This window comes from Chiroxiphia lanceolata, chromosome 14 (assembly GCF_009829145.1).
Source record: "Chiroxiphia lanceolata isolate bChiLan1 chromosome 14, bChiLan1.pri, whole genome shotgun sequence".
Lineage (NCBI taxonomy): Eukaryota > Metazoa > Chordata > Aves > Passeriformes > Pipridae > Chiroxiphia > Chiroxiphia lanceolata.
The window spans coordinates 4,760,731-4,782,632 of record NC_045650.1 but is presented as its reverse complement, the minus strand read 5'-3'; the positions used below and the strand labels follow the sequence as shown (position 1 = coordinate 4,782,632).

Genomic DNA, 21,902 nt, shown 5'->3' with positions numbered 1-21,902 from the left:
TTTGAATATGAAAAATATGTATTTAATTGATAATAAATATACAATATATTGATATATTTATATACTATATTATATAAATAATAAATATAAAATTATTTAAATAATATGAACATTAATTAAAATATTTTTACATCAACCACACCAAACATTAAGGAAGAGGAGAAACAAATGCCTGGAGTCTCCATCCAAAATAGATGAACAAAAAGCAGGAAAAAAAATTTAATGAATCATATTTAAAGGGAAGGAGCTTATGAAAAATAAATTGCATTTGTAGATGATTAAATTTTGAAGGTTAGATGTTGCATAACTGCATCAACCATTTATTTCAGTGCTATAACTGCATCTAATAAATAAAATACTTTTTTTTAATCCAAACTGAAGATTCACTGCTATCTAATGACTTGGATTTTCCATTTACATAGTACAGGGGCAGGGTTTGGGCTGTAATTATTCAAGGCAGAAAGAAGAGCTGTTAGTTAGTCAGAGAGAAAATCAGTATCAGTTGTGAGCAATAGGACAATGCAAATATTTCTTTTACTGACAGGATCCCGGAGTTTAAATTCAGAGAGGCCCAACAGAGATTATCCTCCAAAATATAAGATACCTACAAGTTTCATGCAAATTCCCTTTTGTTTCAATGATATTTTTGCATAAAAGTTCAATCTCTCACTGACACAGAAATGTCATTTAACAAAAAGACATAGCCAGATACACTTGGTGTTTAAAAAATGAAATGAAAAATCTTACTCGTGCTATTCTGGTGTTTTCTAAAGGACTTTTCTTCCTGGATCTAGGATTTTACAGAGAAAGGCAATAAAGCTGGACTCAACTTCCAAAAAATATCGGCTTTGTCAAAATCCAGAAAAATAGAAGAGGTACTGTAAATGAGGAGGAATATTTCTCAAGGATGAAATGCCAAAATCCCCTTCACATCAAATTTTTAGAGGCAGTCAATCAACAAGCAGATCCACAGGAACTTGTAAGACAGATCCATGGGAACTTCCTACTACCTTTTCAATTTCCATCTGAAAGGGGGGAAAATAAATCACAATTTAACTAATATTATATGCCTTACAGGAAAAGGGGAAAAAGCAGCCTCTGATGTCCCACGACATCAGTAATTGAATATACAGCTCTTACACAGTTTCAGTAGTCCCAGAGTTTCATTGTCTCCATCCTTAAAGTAGCCTGAGAAGCCTCTTAAAGAGAAGAATCTACTCTCATTTTTATATTGTACAAATGTAGAACAGTCACAAAACCCCCCAATTTTCAACGTTTTAAATATCAATGCCTGTCTGATCTTAAAGGGAAGCTCAACATTTATGTCTTGTCTTGGTGATAAAGTTCATGAATATATAATGAGAGTGGAACAACTCTGCTACTGATTAAATGTCAAAAAAGGTTTTATTGTCAAATATATTGTAAATACAGAAGATATACAACAAAGAGCATTAATTGCAGATGGCTGTGTACAGCTTAAAAAATGCACAGCATCTAGACAGGAGATGCTGATTTTCAGTTTCAACTATCAATTTTAATTTACCTTCAGAATGTACCTTCAGTCAATGTGCACAGATGGAATAAACTATAAAATGGCCAAACTCAACTGAACAAAATGTTTCACGTTCAAGGGCAGGTGAGAGTCTCTACCCTGCATACACAGCTCAATTAACCAACCTATCCAAAACCCTGGATCTGTATCAGAAATTATCTAAACCTTTGTGAAGATTTAAGAGAGATATACTGTGAAAATTTGGTGAGGGCAGATGAAAGACTGGAACAGCCTCACAAACTCAGAATGGGGTTTTGACTTCCTGTGTAAATAAAATAAGTAAATAACCACAAAAAAATCATCTAGAGGCTATAGCAGACTGTGGGTGAACACAGGTCAGCAGTATCCTGCTTCCAGGAAATGCCAGGAGAGCAAGTGGCACACATTTATATAAGATCACTGAGTGTACAACTGGGAGAAATTCTTTGTCTCTGTTCCACATTTGTGCACAGAGCTCTGGCACAGCCTCGACCGAGGCACTGCCTGGGGTTGGGACCCAGGAGGATCTGAATCACCTGGAGAGAGGCCAGAGGAGCGCAGGGAGAGCTGACCAGGGAATGGGAAAATCCTCAGGATGAGTCATGTTCAGAAGAGCAGGTTGTTTAATGGAGGGAAGGGACAACAGACAGGAGACTCACTAATAGTCTGCACTAGGTAAAAAACATGTTCAGTAATAAAATGGAATAAACTGTTCTCCATACCCACAGGACAAGAAGTAAGGAAAGACTCTAACAAGGAAGATTTAGGGAAAACTTTAGGAAAAATGGCCATGATAAGCAAGCCTATAAAACTTCTAGAATTAAGCTGGCCAAGTGTCAGTAAGACATGAGGCTGGCAGAGCTCCTGCATCGCTGGAGTGTGGACAAGGAAACAAGCCTGAAGTGCTGTTTTCCTATGACCCTAAACACCACAGGCTGCCATACAGAGACCACATCCAGAGGCAGAACCACCCTGCAGGGTGGAACAGCCCATCCTGAGCTCACCCTGTTGCCACTGAACTGATTTTACCTGAGCCAGGTGTGTGCACTGGGATCCTCCACACTGCAGTACAGCCTGGAGTGTTCACCCCAACACAGCACCACTGTCCCACACCAGGGAATCTTCTTCAGCTGCAAGAATGGCTCAGCTGAAGCCTTACCTACTCTTCTCTTCAAGAAAACATCAATGACTGAGAAAATACTTCTGTTCTGAAACCATCAGGTGCTGCTGCTGTGCCTCCCAAAATGTGTCTGCAAAAACTAATGCAAACTAAAATACACATTAGTTAGTTATCAGATAACATAATATTGGTTAAATTTCCAAAATAATCAACATATTAAGAAGGCACTTGAAACTTGTACATTAAAAATCCATGCATTTTTCCTTTAGATTATGGACAAATTAGTAGCTTGAGTTATATGGTGCCAACAATATTTTCTTCTCCGTGACTAAACGAACCTATTTTTAATACTTTTTGGTGATCTTATTATTAATTTAACCTTCTAAGAAATTAAGAATAAGAATTTAATCTGAGAAAATGAATTTGGAAATTAAAGGCTCTGGTGATAAAGGTACATTTACTCTTGGTCTGAGACAATATTGCTGGTCTTTCCTAATTGTAACAAGAAGGATCTGATAAACTGCTGCTCTTGTATACAGTTAGGGGTTGGATTTTTTTTAAAGGAGCTAAAAACACAGACTACCCACCTGTATCTATTTTTAATTTGCTAATGACTGTACTTGCTAAAATTCTACCAAAATGTCACTCACAGCTTTGGATTCCAGCTTTTTTTAAACGGAATATGGAGCAGAAAGCATAACCTATTATGCAAAACTGTCAGATGCTTACTTTAAAATCACAGAAATAAATGCATAATCCTCATTTTCTCATGGATCAAAACTTTATTAAAGGAAAACAAAACTTGAATCTGACTGCTCCAGAGAGCCAAGGTATTCTATAAAAAGGAGTAAGGTGGTGATCTGTGTATGTCCTGCTTACCCACACAGCCCCCACTCCAGCACTGAGGGATGCCTTGTACTCCGTGGGTGCAAGGAAAGGCAGAATTACTGGAGACCACGGTGACTTCTGTCTCATCAAATTCACAAATCAGCCAGACATTTCAACAGCACCAACTGTTGCAAGGAAAACTGCTACCGAATCTCAGCTGCAGAAATGTCAGCTCAGGGCACTCAGCACAAATCTAGTGCTGCATCCTTAACTAGAAACCCACGTTATTAAAATTGGGGGGGGGGGATTTATGCTACGTCTTTAAGTGAGAAAATATTCCAAATAATCACACCACAAACATTTCTTGCCTCAAACATAAATTAACTGTATGTTAGGGGACTTTTTTTAAAAATCTGATTAAAATTGTAATTCATGAGACTCCTGCTGTTGGCAGCTGTATCACAATCAATGACATCCTTTGGGGGACTCTCAGCATGTGGCCCACATCAAAGGTAATATGCCAGTTTTCATCCTAACTTATATATGCCTTAACAAGAACAAGAATGTTCCAGATTTTACAATGTAATTAAAATATTAAAGTACTTTCTATTGTTAAAATATCATTAATGTGAGACTGAAGATGAATCACTAGCATTAACAAAGGCAACTATCACTAATACTGGCTTTTCCTGACGTACTGGAATTCTTTACATAAAGGATTCCTTAGACTGCAATGGGAAATTAAACACTGGTTAAACATCCTCTTGCATCACAGAGTTTAAACACGTTACTTCGTGTAAAATGATCAGGAGGTGAGATTTTGTGGAAACAAGAGGACATACAAGGACCTGAAAAAAAATTAAAAGGATGTACTTGACATCTGGCACTTCACTGTTCTTGTTCTTTGTAGAAAACCTGCAAATCACTGAGCATTTTTGGCATCCCCAATTGCCAGAGTTCAGCTGATCACCAGGTCATGGTTCCTGCTCCCAGGGCTGCTTTTGCTTTTAACCAAGGATATTTCAACACAGAATTCAAAATACATTTCAGAGGGGTAGACCTGGACCAGACTTTTCTTTTTCCTTCCCTTTCTCACTAAGCACCAACCAGGAAGGCAGAGGTGGCTCCTCATCCTCCTGCTGCCCAGAGGGCGGGACAGCCTCTTCACACCATGTCCTTCAGCAGTCACACAACCTTACTAAAACGTCCAAACTGGAATGATTTTCCCTTTGAAAGTGCAGGGCATCTAATCTGTATTGGTCTCCATAAAAATTTATATGGAAAGCCCTAAATTTGGTGTGTTTTTGCTAAGTCTCACTCCCCACAGTGCTCTGGCAGTTCTGTGCTGTGCAGAGGAACACGAGACCTTGTCAGAGTGGGGTACACTTTACAGGAACCTTATTCCTTCAGCAGGTTGATGCTGACCACGAAATTCAGCTCCTACCAACAAAAGTGAGAATTATCACCAAGGAAAAGATGTAGCCTTGGCTCTACAGTGGCCAAAATGATTTATGACATCAAGACACAGTAAAGACAAGTAATACTCTGCAGGGACTGTGTGAGCTCAGCCTGCACTCACATCTTCTGTGCCCACTCCTAATTACTTCATTTACGACTGTAAAAGTGTTTTAAGCGACAAAATTAATTCTTTTGAATAATCCTTCTGAAATATGATATGCATTTTAATTGTATGCACCCTGTCATTAATTAAAGTTCCCTACCTTTTGGCACATTCGCTCAAAGATTTTATCAGTGACAAAGCAACAATTTTAGGAAGGCAGTTTACTAAAATTAAAAATGAAGTTAAAGGGTTAATATACACTTGTGATACACTTAAAGTAATGCTAAAATGTTTTCATTGGAGTTTTTACTAGACATTATTTTTCCACTCTTTAAAATCAATCTCTTTGTTCCAGGAACACATTTCCTGTCAATAAAATGAAAAATGATATAGATTTAGGAGGATAGTGGTCTCAGCGTAGCATCTCTCATATTATTATTCCAGTATCATCTGTTACAAAGTAAGACCAATTCCCACATCTAATTACAAACAGGATTTCAGAGTCATTAAACAAAATACATTTCCATTAGTGCTGCTGTAAGAAGATAGGGGGGAAAAAATGAAGATTAGTTCATGCTGCACCTCTGTTTTTCAAGCTTTGAAGATTTAGACCTCTGCACTCTGAGACTATAAATTTGTAAAGGATCTGAAAGGTGATAGACATGTGAAAGCTCTCAATTCCACGCCATTTAGCCATACCATTTGCATTTTGTCATTAGTTTATCTTGTGCTGCACTTAGTTCTGAGAGCAGATATGGCAAGAATCTGGAGAGGTTGTTTATGATTACACTGTGTGCACCCAGAGGGATTGGATTTGGTATTAGCAAGTTTTTTTTAACAGATATGAATCTTGATTTTCTATATTAAATTTGCTCCAGCAAAAGTCAGAAATCATTGTGAAGAATTTTCTTTTTTTTCTTAATAAAGACAGAAAAGTTCTTTATGCCCTGGAAAAAAGGGACAACAGTTCTTTGACTTCAAATAATGTAACAGCCTAAATATACCAAAGAAGCAGATTGTGTGATATGTTTAACTGCAAAAATATAAACTTACACAAGTATATATATTCTCCATTTATTAACATTTAGTATCCAATTATTACAAACCCATTTAAAATATACCCTTGAGAATTACCCACTCAAAAAGCATTCACACAACCCAGAGCTTAAACAGTTAATAAAAACTTTTCTACAAAGAGTTCTATATAAGATAAAAGCTAAATTTGCTTGATCTTTGAAACAGTTTACATTAGCTCATGATGTTATATAAACACAGTTAATTTCATCATGTGTAAGATAAGCATCAAAAATCTGAGCCAGAATTCCTCTCACTGAAAAAGATGCCTCAGAGTTACACGGAAGAGCACAGAGATTTTAATTTTCAGAATTCATCTGAAGTTGTATTTCCATTATCAGTTCTAAAACTACGCCAGAGCTACTTCGTGTTTCTCAGAGTTGAGTGCCAGTCAGTCCAAATATGCAAATACAGTTGACTAATTAACATGTGTGAACCATCATATACATTTACTATACAATATTTATGTTCATGTTTAAACGAATATTTTAAAAAAAGACAGCTAAATTATTCACATAGGTGACTGCTTAAGAATCTAGCTAAAATGGGACCTTAAAATAGTTTGTAGATAAGAAATTCACTTCTGCACCTCACTGAAACTGGGGTTCACGAAAGCCTCCTAAAATTCTTTTTAGAGCCCCAGTGTTACGTGAATGTTTTAGTTCCTTCACTCCATTTCCACTGAAAAACAAAGGTTACAACTTCTTTGCCTTCACTTGCAAGTGGATTCAAGAAATTTCCAAGAAACCAGCCCTCCAAGGCTACGTATGGAAGCACATCCTGAAAGCCACTGAGTTTCATCACTACATGAATTTCCGTCAGGCATCATGTCCCTGGAGAAACAGCACCAAGGGCTCAATTTTTAGGATAAAATGTTTTAATATATCTGCAAGGGCTGGAGTCAAACAAGTCTAGTTTTCGGATGAGGCAACCCAAACCCCAAAACATGAAATTCTCTCTTACTTCAAGACTCATATATCCCTCCTGGCCAAAGGACAATTTAAGAAAATTAAATGTATGCTTCATTAGTGATGATAAAGATATTAATAGTAGCTTTGACTGAATGTACTTGTAAAACTGAATGTTTTGTGTTAAATAAAATTATTGACTTCTGAACAATAACTCTCTGCTCGAGTAACACACAAACACTTGCTTTAACACCAGGAAAAATGACTTCATGATATCTACATGGTACTCAAGGATTAAAAAAAATCACATTCTCTGGTCTTGTCATTTTTACTCTCACAATAAAATAACAGCCTCGGCATCCTGCTTTTTAGAAGAAAAGCCCTACCTCTTTTGACTTTTTAAGCACTTGAAAATTTTAAAAGAGAAAAAACTCAAAAATGCTGACCGTGTAATAGCTGGGTATTCGTGGTGGGTGGAGAACATGAAAGGTTACAATATGGATCTGTGCCTACGCGTTTCTTTTCAACTTGAGCAGCATCCTCCTGCTTCTGCTAACTCGGCAATCATACAGCTGACAGATTTCTGGGTTTTCTAAATAATGCATGGGATTTTCTTTTAACATGTCAGTGCAAAAGTATCAATTCTGCCCCTGTGTCGTTTGTGATGCTGATTTTCCTTGACAGCATTCCATTAAACCAATGAGTTTTTTTCCCTCCTGATGGTTCCTTAAATATTCCTCCGAGTGATGTATTTGTGGTTTTTTAAACAGATTGTGAAGGATGTTTGCATTTGTGAGAAAACTGCATGGCAGGTACTGAAGGGAAAGAAGGATAAAAAGATAACACTTTTTTTCCTACGGAGAGCTTTTTCTCTGATCCTCATATGCCAAAAGCTGGGGTGTTTTTCCTTTCTTTTCTGCCTAACTTAGCTCCTTGTCTGGAAATTAAGCAACAAGACTCTACATGCAGAATAACATTTTGACTTCCTAAGGAAATACCACTGAAACACTTAGTACTGTTTGATATCTCTCTGGGGAAAGCAAAACACATTTCTTAAATCATGCATGGTAACTCCAAAAGCCACCAGAAGGAAATACCTGCTTTATTCTTTGCTGGGAGGTTCTGTACAAACAGCTGCTGTCACGATTGCCAGGCACTGATCCTGCCTTGCTCATGCAGCTTAAAGGATGTCCAGGTAGGGTCACCAACTCTGTATTTTGCAATCTATCCTATCACACACTTGTACAAATTACCTGCTGCCATGCTATTAAAAATAAAAGCTCTGATTTCAAATAAGTTTCAAATTTCCCTATGCAATTATACAGTAATTTCCAGAATACACTTCACTCAGTTCTAGCATTGCACGATGATGAAAGAGGTGATCTTTACAAACACTTCTTGCGCAACCAGAGAGGTTTTGTTTTGTGCATCTCATTTCTATAGAACAACAAAATTGATTACATGGCTGGGCTTTGAGAGCTGCACACACAGCCAGAATACCTGGAGGCAGCTGCCAGCTGCTCACTCCTGATCTTACTCACTTCCCAAGTGGAATAGGAAAGGCCACAACACTCCTGGCATGTGTCACTAGCCTTAGCTGTGGCAAACCTCTGCACTCAGGGTGACCTCAGGTGCCACCAAAAAACCACCTCATCTCCAAGGACTCACTTGGAGTAGCCAAAAAACAAGGAATAGGCTCATGCAAGATTTATGTCCAACTTGGAATCTGATATTTCAGAGGGATGAATTTCTCCCACATCCACCTATGTCCCAAACCACCTGGTTCTCTTAAATTCAACCTTCCCTCCAGGATCCTGCAAGGAAATAGAGAGGGAACCAAAGCCACCAGGAACAGCCAGCACAGCTCAGCTGGACTGTGGGGCCAGAGAACCTACAGTGTCGGATTAAAGAGGAGATTTTCAACTGCCTGAGAAATTCTGCTTCAACACTTCATATGATGAGTAGGAAGGTGCAAAAAAAATCTCTTTCTCTTCTGCAGGGAGAGTAGAAGGAGGACACCAATACTCAAATGTATAACAACATTCTTCACATTCTTCACAGCACTGTGAACTAAGGCATTACTTAAATTAAAAAACATGTGTAAATTAATTTTTTTTGAAATTTCCCCCCCACATTTTCAGTATTATCTCTTGTAGCATTTTTATATTATTTAGAATATTCCAGCACCAAACTCCATCATTACTGAGATTACTGTAACATCACAAAAAGGAGGTAGGCAGTCCAGCTGGACTAGAAGTAGGAAAAGAAGTGGCACATTTACTCCCCACTTTCACAGACACACTTGTAAGATTCAATTCCACACCTGCAATTTCCTAGAGGACAATATAATATCTAAAGAATTAGGCAGTGATTGTGTTGGACCAAGTTAGAGTTCAGATTTTAAATGGACAGCAGGAATTCTGGCTTCAGACAGAGAAATTCTGGAAGAATTTCCATCATCATAGGTTCACCCACAGAGGAAGAAACTATAAAAGTGCCAGTCTAGGTAATAATAAGAAGCACACCCAAAATTATTTCATACTGAGTTCAACAGATACAGATGGAGGCTGAAATGAATATGCCAAGACATCCTCAACAATTTTTTTATTATACTAATGGCCTGCATATAATGACACACTTCCAAAAAATCTGGCAATAAAGCTTCAGGACTTAATGCTGCTCAATGACATTTTTAATTTAAAATAAACAACAGCAAAAAGAGAGTATTGCACTCATCTATCAGACTGTGGGATGAGGAGGAAGGCACATATCCTAAAGTGAAATATTTAGTGGAGTTGTAGGAAGTCAACATGTAGCACTAAGGTAAAAAACCAACAGCCTCGATAGTTGTGGTTTTTTTAAGTAAAACTGCACAACCCTTCAAGTCTTTGTTACAGTAAAAAGAAAAAAAAAACAAAGGAAGCAAAAGGTCCTCCGCTCTATATAACTATATTTCTGATTTGACAGTTACAATTATAATCATTCAGACATCTATTTCCCACAAACTCTCCACAGCTATAACCTTTAGTGATTAATTATAAAGTTCCAGGAGCAATAGTACACAGACTAATTTCCTAAAACAATAAAAGACAGAATTTCTCATTTGGAGCTAAATGAAACACGAACAGGTTGTTATTCATGCTGAAATCTAGATGCAGAGTCATGTTGCAGCCATTACAGAAGCTATTAAACACAACCTCAAATCAAAGAAACTGTAGGTCTCTCTCCTAAAATAAAATGTTTTTCTCACTTATGAGGCTTCTGACTCCTTTGCTCTGTTCCTTTTTACCTCTTCTTGGTAAAAAAAATTTCAAAATTCAATTTTCTTTCTCATTTCACATCCCCATTTTGTTTTTAATAGCCATTTAAACTGTAAGTCTAGAGCAAAACAAACAGTTGGTGAAGGTTTCACGCACACAGAATTATCCTGGTGTTCCCTCCACAGCGGATCAAAGTCACAACGTGTGTATGAGCTTCTAAACGAAATTCCCACTCTCTTCATGCCCCACCTCAGACCCCCAGGGGTTTTCTGCAGTGAATGTTTGATAATTCCTTAGTTATTTTCTATGGTGAAATGTATAGTCGACTTTTACATCCCTTTCATGTTGGTTTTCCTTTTTGCCACATCCTGCTGTACCCGCTTAAAGCAAATCTTTAAAACATGACCCTCCAACCCACACATTACCAAAATGAGCCTAATGCTGGCACTGAGGATACTAAAAAGAGGGAAAAAGTGTGATTTTTAGTATGATTAGCATTAGTTCTTTCTCATAAGGATTTCTTTCTCTGTCTTCAATGCAACACTGATACTTGAGCCAGCAAGTTTGCTCTTGGCAATTTTACTGAATTAGGCAATGAAAAGGGGAAAGAATTGCGAAAAGATCTTTACATAACTGCTCCCACACCCTTATCCTTGGGCCCACTGCAGCTTCAGTGAAAGTCAGTGAGGATTTCTCCAAATATTTAAACTGGCATTGAGCTGGTTGTAGAACTCACTGAATTGCTAAAAAGCACAGAGAGCTCCCCAGTAACATGTACACCCTTGATCACTGTCCAAAGGATGGTAGGAGAGTTCCTCAAAAAAATTCTCAATACCTAAAATAATCACATTAATGTAGATTCTCCCCACATGAAGGGTACAAATTTTGCTGTATCAGGTAACACACAAACCCATGAACACTGACATCAGCAAAGTTTGTACAGCAGCTTTTAAATCCCTAATACCAACCCTACATCTTTTCAGTGTGGAGCTTCCTTGCTCTTCCATAGGAATTCTATCTTCAGTCCTATTTCTTAGCACTCAGTGAAAATTCAGAATTCATTCTGAACTACGTACAAGAGTATGTGTATATAGAGTCACACAAGCTAAATATGCTTTTTCAGTGCCTTTTTTCTGAATTCAATATGCACTAATTGATTAGGGTCCGAGAGGGGAATAAGAAACACATATCCTGCAGAACAGAAAGCTGGGGAAAGGTTTAATGCAGGAGGTAGAAGCCAGATTTCTTCAGTACAGATGAGTACACAAAATTAGCAAAAGGCAACACCACTTTTGGAAAGACTGCTTCGTGCATAATTTGTCATGAATTCAAAGTTATTCCTTTAGAAAATGAGTCTAAGACCTCCCAGCTGCTGCTTTATTGGTCTAATAAATTACCATTCTGCTGGCACGATGGGTATACACCACACACCAGGCAGGCTCTGCCTTCGGAGACGCGGGAATGCCGACGGGAGAGCGGGATGTGACGGGGGATCACACAATGCCTCTTCTCTTCAATTGATAATGAGAACAAACCATGAATGGTAGTGTACCATAGCATCATCTGTGCCAAAAAAAGAGTGAGACCAAGGGAAACTGCCCTTACTGTAACAGGTATCAGAGACAAAAGGGACCTGCCTTGTTCCAGGTTCTCTCACTGTCCAAGTAAAAATCTCTTCTATTCACCTGCAAAAGGACTTCAGAATAAAAAAAGATTTCCTCTTCATAGGATCCATTTCTGACTTTGCCTATGAACCCTGTTCCTGGGGAGGTGGGACTCAGGGAACTTCATTCCAATTTACATTAATGCTTATATGGTACAGCCTGAACACACGTTGGGTGTCAGGGCCTTCCCCCCCAAGCAGACCCAGTCAGGCCACAGCAAAGGTTCATCACAACTCTCCTTCACAGCTGTGCTTTGCAAATATCCATCCAAGGAAAGAACAAAATGCAGGAAAGCCAGAAAGTTGGTGATTTAGCACTCCCTACTTTACCTTTCTCCAGTGAACTGTGGAACTCAGAATGAATTACAACAACCTGACGCTTTGGAAACTTTCCAACGTTTACAGGAAAACTCTGGAAATAACTCTACCATTGGCAATAGAGAAATCTTTTGTTACCACACATATATTTATGGGGCAGTTTAAAACATCAGTAATGGAAACAATCCTTCACCAATAGGAAGATATCTGTTAGGAGTGAAACTGGAGGAACACTGGACGAACGGCTGCAGGAATTTTGATTTGACACAGGCAGAGCAGAGCTTACAAAACAAAAGAGCACAAGAATTTGAGACAGATTTTTGATTCTGTTTCCCAAGCACAAGCCCAGGCGTTCAGAGCATCCCCCACCTGCATTAGAATTGAGCTCTTCGTTCTCTGACTCGGTTCCATTCTGACTCCCACTTCCATGGAGGCTGTTCATTGCCATGAGTTTCATTTTCTGTAGCTTCATGGCCTCTGCCATGGCAGCCGCTGTCAGACCTGGAAAAGACAAATAAATGAAATGCAGTATCATACCATACACTGTGGCACTGAAAAGCCTGAACAAAACCTCTCCTTTCAGGAGGAAAAAGTCACATAAATTCACTGCACATTCTTAGTCCAGTTATGTAATGCTGTCCTGAACACTGCCTTTATTTTAAAGTCAAGTTACTTCAATACACCATTCTAAGGATTAAAAAAAAGTCTTTCATGTTTATATTTCTTTTTAACATAGAGAAATATTTATTTAATGGTATCCCTTTTGATTATACTTTTAAATATAATTTCCTGTCACTTTGATCACCTTGTCACTTTGATCACTTTCTGGTTGACTTATTTAGCTGCTACAAAATTTCCACACACACAGGAAGATACAGTATTTCCTAATTTCAACAGTTCAAAGCCAATTAACATGGAGCAATCAATGCTGTACTATTACATTATGTATCCAAATATTATTTTGTTTCTTTCAGAAGTCTCTTGGTTTAGATTAACATTATTGTTACAGGAAAGTATTACATTGAAAATGTGTAAAAAAACACAATATGGTTAAGTACAAACTCAATCCCATTTTTAAGAGACCATTAAGACCAGAATTAAGAGAGGTTATTGTTAGAAGATTTTCAAGTGACTAAAAACTAAATTATTTCCTGTAGTAAATGAGAAGAAATAGAGCAGTGTCAGGCTACAGGTCTCCATAATTATCATAATTAGTTTTATTTAGATTCCCAGTATCTTTTTTTTTTTCATAAGAGCAAAGTTTTTTATCATTTTGACTTGGTCAGTAAATAAAAGACCGGATTTTCTTCCACACAGTATCAAATTGCTTTTACTCTGAGCAAGATATGACTGAAAATCCCTCCTCTGAATTCATCTACCTCGCAGGAAAACTCAGGGTATGCAACCCCATAACCAAAAAGACCTCCACAGGTATAACTGTTTATTCATTCAGATATGGATTAATGAGTTTACTGGCTTCCTCCTGTATAGCATGGCATGGTTCCACAAAATCACTGAACTGCATTCCCCAAAAACCCAGGAATTTCGTTTGTGTACCCACAAAGATATCACACATCCAACCACGATGAAATAACCTGTTTCTGGGAAGTATTTGCTTACTGACAGCTTAGACACCGATGAAAGGGAACCCAAAATGTTCACATCCTATACAGCCACACATCCACAAATTAAAACAGTCTTCTGAAAGTAGCTGAATTTGACACTCAGATTAGCTCAGCTGCTCCTTTAATGAGCTTCATAAAAGTTAATTTCATTATTAATGTACACTAAATACAAAAAACATGAGTCCAGAAAGCATCATCAATAATTTTGTCTTTTAGGCCCTTTAATCACTTGGTACAGAAGGTCACTGCACTGTAATAGGACTCACTTTTTATTTTAAAATACTTTTCTTTCTAACAGACTGTAGAGTTCTGCAAATGCTACAGGTTTTTTTATCCAGCAGATATAAAATGCCGATGTTTAAACTCCTGTTTTTACAAATTCTGACATCACTCACACTTAATCCATCACAGAATAAATCTTCAATGATAAAACTCTTCACACAGTTTCCGGAGAAGATGAAATAGTCTATAAACTCCCACTTTTTTTCCTAGGGAAAGGAAGTGGGATTGCTCTCTGAGTGAATTTCACATGATTTTCAGGAAGTTCAAAAAAACCAAGAATCAGACCAACTCTTCTGAGGAATTTACTGCCTTCAGGATTTCCAAGCACCTACCTGTTTTTCCAGTCTTTTCCTCCTCATCTGACCAATTCCAAGTTTTGAGGTACAGCCATCACTAAAACATTTTCAGAAACTTGTACCCACCCACAGCAACCTCTTTTTACTTTATATTTCTAATCTATTTATTAAAAAAATCATATTCCTTTTGATGGTTATAAAAATACAGGTCTGAGCAGGGAGTTCTTTATTACACCTTTTTATCACTTCCATGTACCCAGGTATGTATCGAGGAACCAATATACCAGTGAGGATTTTCATCAGGGTCAGTATTTATACAGGTTCTTGGTATGGACTATAAGGCATAAAATTTCATTAGTTTAATTACACAAAATAGTGAAGAAACTATTCATAAGGAGACAGGGAATATAAATTCATACCTTCAGTAAAATGTTCAGAGAAAAGACTAGAAAAAATGATACAGGGCACTGCATTTAAAAAAGGGGGGGAAAACCAAAAACAAAACCAAAAACAAAACCCCAACAACAGCACAAAAATCCCCAAAAACCTTCTGAACAGTTGTACAGAAGCGTAACAAAGGCAGAAAGGGTACCAAGGAACAAACAGAAAATAATAAACACAGTCCCAAAACCACCACGCTGCCGCCTGCAGAAATTAAAGGTAATTATTGTCAGGCGTTTCTGAGCTCCCTAACCAGACACAGCTGCCATAAGGACACCAGCCAAAACACAGTGATGGATCAGAAAACTGTGCTGTGCCATCTGCCACACCAAAGTCACTCCACTTCAGCATTAAAAGTTTAAAGAGTAAAGCACGGTCCTAGTGCAGAGAGCACTGAAGATCCTGCACAGCCTTGAAGCAGATCCAGCCAACATTATCCCTCAGCTCAGTGTCAGCAAAGTCTTTATGCCCTCACTCACCACTCCCCAGTCTGTATAACTTCTTACTTGAACTCTGACAGCAGCAGAAGCCCCAAAATGTGCCTGTATGAGGCACTGTAATAACAACGCACTAATTCTTCAGCATTTCTGAAGGATAATAAAATTGAGGCTAAAGGAAATGGTTTCAGCAGTAAGGGGGTGCCACTGATTGAAATGATGGAAGAAAACGTGCAGCAAATTGCCCATTGGCACGGTCTTCAATTAAGGTACTGCCACGGCTAACGTTACTGAAGCTATTATTTAATTTAACTATTAATAAAACTCCCTTCTTTAATTGACTCAGCTCAGGCTAGCTGCAGTAAAGAGGGCTATTCTTCAACTGACTTATCTAAGGACCTCCAAAGAACTGAAGAATCATTTCTATCCTCTCAGATGAATCATTATCAGCAGCAGGATCTCACTGAGAGCACCTCACTTTGAAAAATGTCCTGGAAAACTGCTGTAACGTATACATCTATCCCTCTACTTCCTTCCAAAATGAAAGGATCACCAGGAAAACCGACATGCTGGATCACATACTTCAAAGCTCCCATTTTTCCCTCTCCATTTACACTTGAAATTTTCCTTCCTTCAGTTATCTTTTGCCAGCTGTGATCAATCACTGAATGCCCAGGAAATAAACTGCGGCCCGTTTATTATCAAACACGTACAGCCTTTAAATGCAACAACAACGCAGGAAGAGTCTCAGCACAGCTGAAATGGTTTCTCTGCAGAACTGCCACCAGTAGCCCAGAACCCCCCAGCTGCCTTGGCTGGGATGCAGCAGCTCCTTGGAGAGCTGGTGGGATCTCTGAGAGGGACACGGTGGCACCCACGCTGAAATCTGGGAGCAGTGTTCAGGGTCGGCTCCCTGCACATGAATCTTGATTACAATTGCATAACAGCTTGTGGTGGTCAGGTACACCTGCACCACCCTGCATATGGCAGAACAACCAGCTGCCATCAGTAACCTTCTTCCTGTGACTTTGGTCAGGACACCGTGTACTCTGCCTCTGACGAGTCTGCAGAACTCTGCTGCACAACACACCAGTTCAGCCCCCAAATAACCCCTCAAGGACACACAAACCAGCACACTTCAGGTACAGGCTGCACCAAAGCAAAATTCTGCAATTGTTTTCTGAGCCACACTTAAAACAGGCCCAAGAACCAAAGAGTTCTCAAACAAGGGAGCTGGATGCAAATGAGGGCCGCGCTCAGCTGACTCGACACGGCAATGGCATTGCTCTGGGGAGAACTCAGGGCTTATGGGGTGTTGGAGATGGAACAGATCCAAATGTTCTGCGAGGTTCTGGCTGCTCCTGGACCCACTGAGCACATCCTCTGCTCCTACAGCCACAGCCCCAGTGGTACCTGAAAGGGTATCACCAGAGAGGCTTCTCCATCCCTTGTCTGCATCTCATTAAAGCCACTTAATTGTTTACTCAGACATCCCCTACACAGACAGACAGACAACTGAAGGTTATTCCTCTGGGAAGTCTCAAGAACTATTTCAACAGAAGCAGCATTTTTTTCTGCATGGCCCAAAGATCACACCAACTCCAGGCCATTTGCAATGTCCCCCTCAAGGCCAGGCCCCCGTTACAGGGCAGTGCTGAACCAGGTTACAAGTGCATCTTGCCCCCAGTAGCACCACAATTTACTCATTAGCAAATACCTTCCTGGAGACATAAAAAACCAAAACTCAATTCCATCCCTACACTGGGGTACCTACAGCGTCTTGCATGCAAGTGAACCCTCCACATTTAACTAATATCCGGTTATTGAAAATTAGATTTTGATGGTGAATACAAGGACTCTGATCTTTTTTAGGTGACCCTGAGTATCTGCTAATCTCATACTCCTGCTACAGCTATTTTTTCCAGTTTCCTGATTAGTCAGACTGTGCCCCTCCTTCATATTAGTTTGAAAGCTTTTCTGTCAAAACTGTGAACAAGTAAATTAACTAAAGGAGAACTATGAGTAATCAAATCTTGAGGTTTGCAATTAATTAAATGAAATGGTGAGTCAGTGAACTGAAAAATGGTTTTATATTAAAACAAAACATTTAATTAAATTAACAGTCAACACTTTGCAATTAATAATATTCAAAAGGAAAAATGAAACCCAGTTTAGCCTTGCCATATTATTTCAGTTTAACAGCCAGGCATTGTGCATCAGCTTGTTTATTTGCATTCAAAGCTGCCATGGGTCAAGCATGATATGCTAAAACAGCAACAATGAAATATCTGATAGTATGAAATGTTAATATGAGAGACCATATTGCAAACAGTGGAAACAATCCTGAAACATCCAACAAATCAGGCTTTGGAAGACTGGAAAGGATGTGTTCACTTCAATAAAATTAATGAAAGTAAATAAATATAATGTACATTTTCAGAATGTCTATGACAATTTACTTATTAATTTAAAAAATCAAGTTAGAAAGTGAAGGCTTCTCTGTAGCTGAAACAAATCATGCTTGTTTAGTGATAAACAGGGAGATAAAACCCAACTACTACACCAAGGACAGTGAAACCAACTTCTTGAATAAGAACAGTAAAATGCCCAGACTGTTAGAGCAGTTTGGAGACAGGTCCAAACTAATTTGTCTTATTATTGCAGATTCTTTTCATGTCTGTAAACTGGCTCAACTGGAAATGTAGGAAAGTTTTAGTTCTAGTGCATATTATGTTTACAGTGGCTGTTCAAAGATACTCTGGTGACACTGAGGACTGGTCACAATAATCCATCCAGGTGAATCATCTGAGAGATCCAGGGAAGGAACTCAATAAGGAACTGGGGCAGTGCAGGCAGGGGATGGTGCTCAGCTTTATCATGAGCATCACCCCAGGCCCCGGGAGGACACTCCTGAGCCCAGGATGAAATCCTTCTGACACCCATTTGACATTGCCAAGATGAAATACAGTCAACAGCCAAGAAATGTATCACAACCCTGGATCTTCATTCATCTATTCTTACACCTCAGCCAGTTGTCCTGATATTACAACCATACTTTAAAAATATAGTCTTGCCTGTTTTGCAACAGGAAAACATCCCAACAACAGCAAGAATTGATTTTTAGAGTAGAAAATCTGGAAGTATTTATACAGTATTTATCATGCTACATGATCAAAGCAAAAGAGAAAATAAAGACCCCTTGCTTAATCTGGACAGGGCTTGGAGCAACCTGGTGGAAGGTGTCCCTGTCCATGGCAGAGGTTGGAACAGTGATCCTTCAGGTCCCTTTCAACCAAACCATTCTGGGATTCTCTAAATATGTTCAGTTAATGAAAGTTGAGAGACTCCTGAAGATCCTTACCAAAACAGTTCAGATAAGAGTTAAACATTTTGAGTGGCCTAAAATTTTTAAATACCACCACCTTAAAATGTCCAAAAAAAGAAAAAAAAATTCACTGTGGCAAAAGAATCCTGTTGGGGGAAAAAAAATCCAAACAAATATTATGCATATTTGTCAGGAATTGTGAGGAATTAATCCTCCACAGAGAAGCTGCAGTCAGCTCGAAACTGTTGAAGTGTTTTCTTGAGAGATCTGATTCTCTTCCTTTTTGCAGTCCCTGAATATTCCCTACATAACTTCCCCTCCTGCAGCAGATAGACAGGGAAAGACCCACGGACAGGTCTCTTCATCACACAACCTTTCTTCCCCCACAGGTCAGCTGATGCTCTGTCACCAACCAGGCAGTGATGCTGGGGAAAACAACAGTGATAATATCATTTAAAGACTTGGGCAAATGCTCAAGGGATGAGAATTAGCTCTGCACAAATGTTCCTGAATTTCTGACGGCTTGAGTTTGCAATCCTGGTAATTTCTGTTTAACGTGGTGTGCTTGCTCACCTTGTTTTAATTTCAAAATATGATTTCATGCAGAAATTCACATGAACATAAACAAGATTAAAACTTTTAAACATCAAAACATCCCTGCCACTCTGTGGAATATTCCACAGAAGCAACAGGTTGTCACTCTCTAATTTCACACATATTTAGACAGTAGAAAAAGTCTTGATACTTACAAATCTCGGTGTTCACTTCAAACATGGGGAGAGTTTGCTTTCCAGATGCTTTCATCCCACGTCTGCCTCTATTATTTAGGCTTCTCACACCAGTTACAACCTCTGTCCTAATCTTATCCTCCCCAACATCCATCTGAGAGACTGGAAACATTTTTAACATGAACATCTTCCACCAAGTCCCTGTACCTGAGATATTTCATATCCTCCATCCACATGAGGAGATGATGACCAAAGAGCTGCCAGATTTCTTGTCTAGACCCAAGGGGCTCACAGTTCGAAATAAAGAAATTTTAATCCCAAATCTGTGCCTAGATCTGTAAGATGAGCACTCATATTCAAGCTGATGTGCATATTTCATAGCTGACTCAAAGGCTCCCCAAAAAGGCAGCCTTCTGTCAAACAAAACTGCAGCTTCCCCTATTGGAGGGACACAGAAAAATCACAACTACCAAAAGAACTGAGAAGGTTACATTACTTTTTTTGCCTTCATTCTTCCAGTGTGTCTCCTGAGAATTGATGAATTTTGTGACATTTTCTGCTCTTTTTTACAATCCATGTAATGAAAATGATTTGTCACAGCTTTAATGCGTAATACTTTTAGTAGCACTACTGTGACCTTTACCTTCTTCTGTATATTTGATTGACTGACCACCCCACTTTTGATCTACAGGTTTCAGGACATGGAAGCATGAGAGACATACACAGCAGCCATTGAATTATCGTGGAAAAAATCACAATCCCTTTATAACTTGGATGTTCTCTGATGCAATTTTAGCCATGTCATTGAAAATTTTCAACATAAAATGTAAACTTATAATATGGGATGTATTTAAACAGTGTTTTCCTATATCAAAAGAGTGACAAATTCATTCATTAGGACTCTGATTCCAGTCAGGATAAGAAAAGTTAAACTCTTAAACCATCCACTTTCATAATGCTGTTACAGACTAAAGATTGCAATTCTTTGAGATAAGGACTTGAAAAATTAAAAACTAAACCGGAAATATGTGAAATTACCTGAGGCCAACATATAAAATAAATCCCATTTAGAGGAAAAAAAATATTAACTCCAAAGTGCTAAATATTCAGAAGCCACAGGGGAAGAATACAGTGGAGTTATCATCAGTATTTGCTTCTGATTGCAGGACTTTGTTATCCTTGGATTAGAATATGCTTGGATTCCTGGGAACCTAAAATTATGTTATCAATATATTAAACTTAATACTCCTTGTGTTCACCACAGACCTTCTATAATTTCACTATAATCACAGAAGTCTGCCATGGTGCATGTGCTGCCACCTGAAATTAGAATTAGCTGTTGTTATTTTTTTCTCCATGCTTATTCCTTTCCCATTAAATCAACTGTGGGGATTTCAAGCACTTGTCCGTAACTGGTAATGAAGGGGTGACTGTAGAAGTTTCTGGAGGTGCTTTCAGGTAAGTATGAAAAAGTCTGAAAGCTTATCTGGAGTTGGCACAAATCTCTCGAGTTTGTAAAATTAATTGGGCTGGAAGGTCTCCTGAGAATAAGGATATCTTGGGGAGTGATTTCAAGCTACTTCCTACTTGTGACTGGAAAGCACCATACAAATATTTGTTTTGTACAGGATGGCACAGCTCAGCTACATCCCAGCTGTCTCAAACCACAATTTTAAAATGGTGCGTTTCAAGGACTTTAAGTGAATACTGAGTTCCATAAATTCATCATGCTACAGTTTTTCAGATGAAACCAAAATTATTTAGAATAGACCATCACCTGGGGTGGCAACTAGAGTTACCCCAGATGGTAAAATTACAACCAAGCTCTATTTGCACAACTTTGTAGAATCGTTCCCTCCATGGTATTTCTTCCACATTGGCAATTTTTCTGCCAGAATAGAAAGTAAATGCTGTGATCACACAGGTACTGCTGCCCTGGGTACCTAAGGCTGAGAAATCTGTGGCCACTTCAAAAAAACCCACAAAAAATATTTGGCTTATTTGAAGCACAACAACCTGAGCAATTAAAAGAGGGAGCCCAGGCACTGCTCTCCAAATGGCATTTAATTAACACAACCTCAAAAGACTCAAGTTTGAAAGCTGCCTCACTTAGGAACAGAAATTCCTGGAATATTCTTCTGAGACTTATAACCACTTTCCAATTCTGGTTGTTGAATTAAAGCAAAATATTAGTGCTTTCGGATCATTTGAAATACCACAACTTACACACAGTGAAAAATATTTGGGGATGGTATTAGGGGTTCTCCAGCTTTAAGAACCTACCACATTTGAATTATCACCAAGCTGACAAGAGATGTGGAATGTAGTGCAGAAACATGACTTTAATTTTCTTGGAACAGTTGATTCCCAAATGAATATTCCTTTAATTATTCAATGTAAAATAAAGTAATACTTGGGGCAGCAAGGATTAGACTTTGGGCCTCTACCTCTTCAAATGAGGACTCTACCTACTGCTACTGTATGGACTCTTGATACACTTCTGGC

At 38.6% G+C, this 21,902-nt stretch overlaps 1 protein-coding gene across 4 annotated transcripts in view; it reads right to left on the bottom strand.

Annotated features, from left to right (window-relative positions):
* DACH2 (dachshund family transcription factor 2) overlaps window positions 1-21,902 on the bottom strand; it is a 249,054-nt gene that overhangs the window by 73,044 nt on the left and 154,108 nt on the right. For all 4 annotated transcript variants that reach the window (XM_032702180.1, XM_032702181.1, XM_032702182.1 and 1 more), the window contains exon 3: window positions 12,633-12,764. In XM_032702180.1, the coding sequence (XP_032558071.1) occupies window positions 12,633-12,764 (132 nt within the window). The remainder of the gene's footprint in view (window positions 1-12,632; window positions 12,765-21,902) is intronic.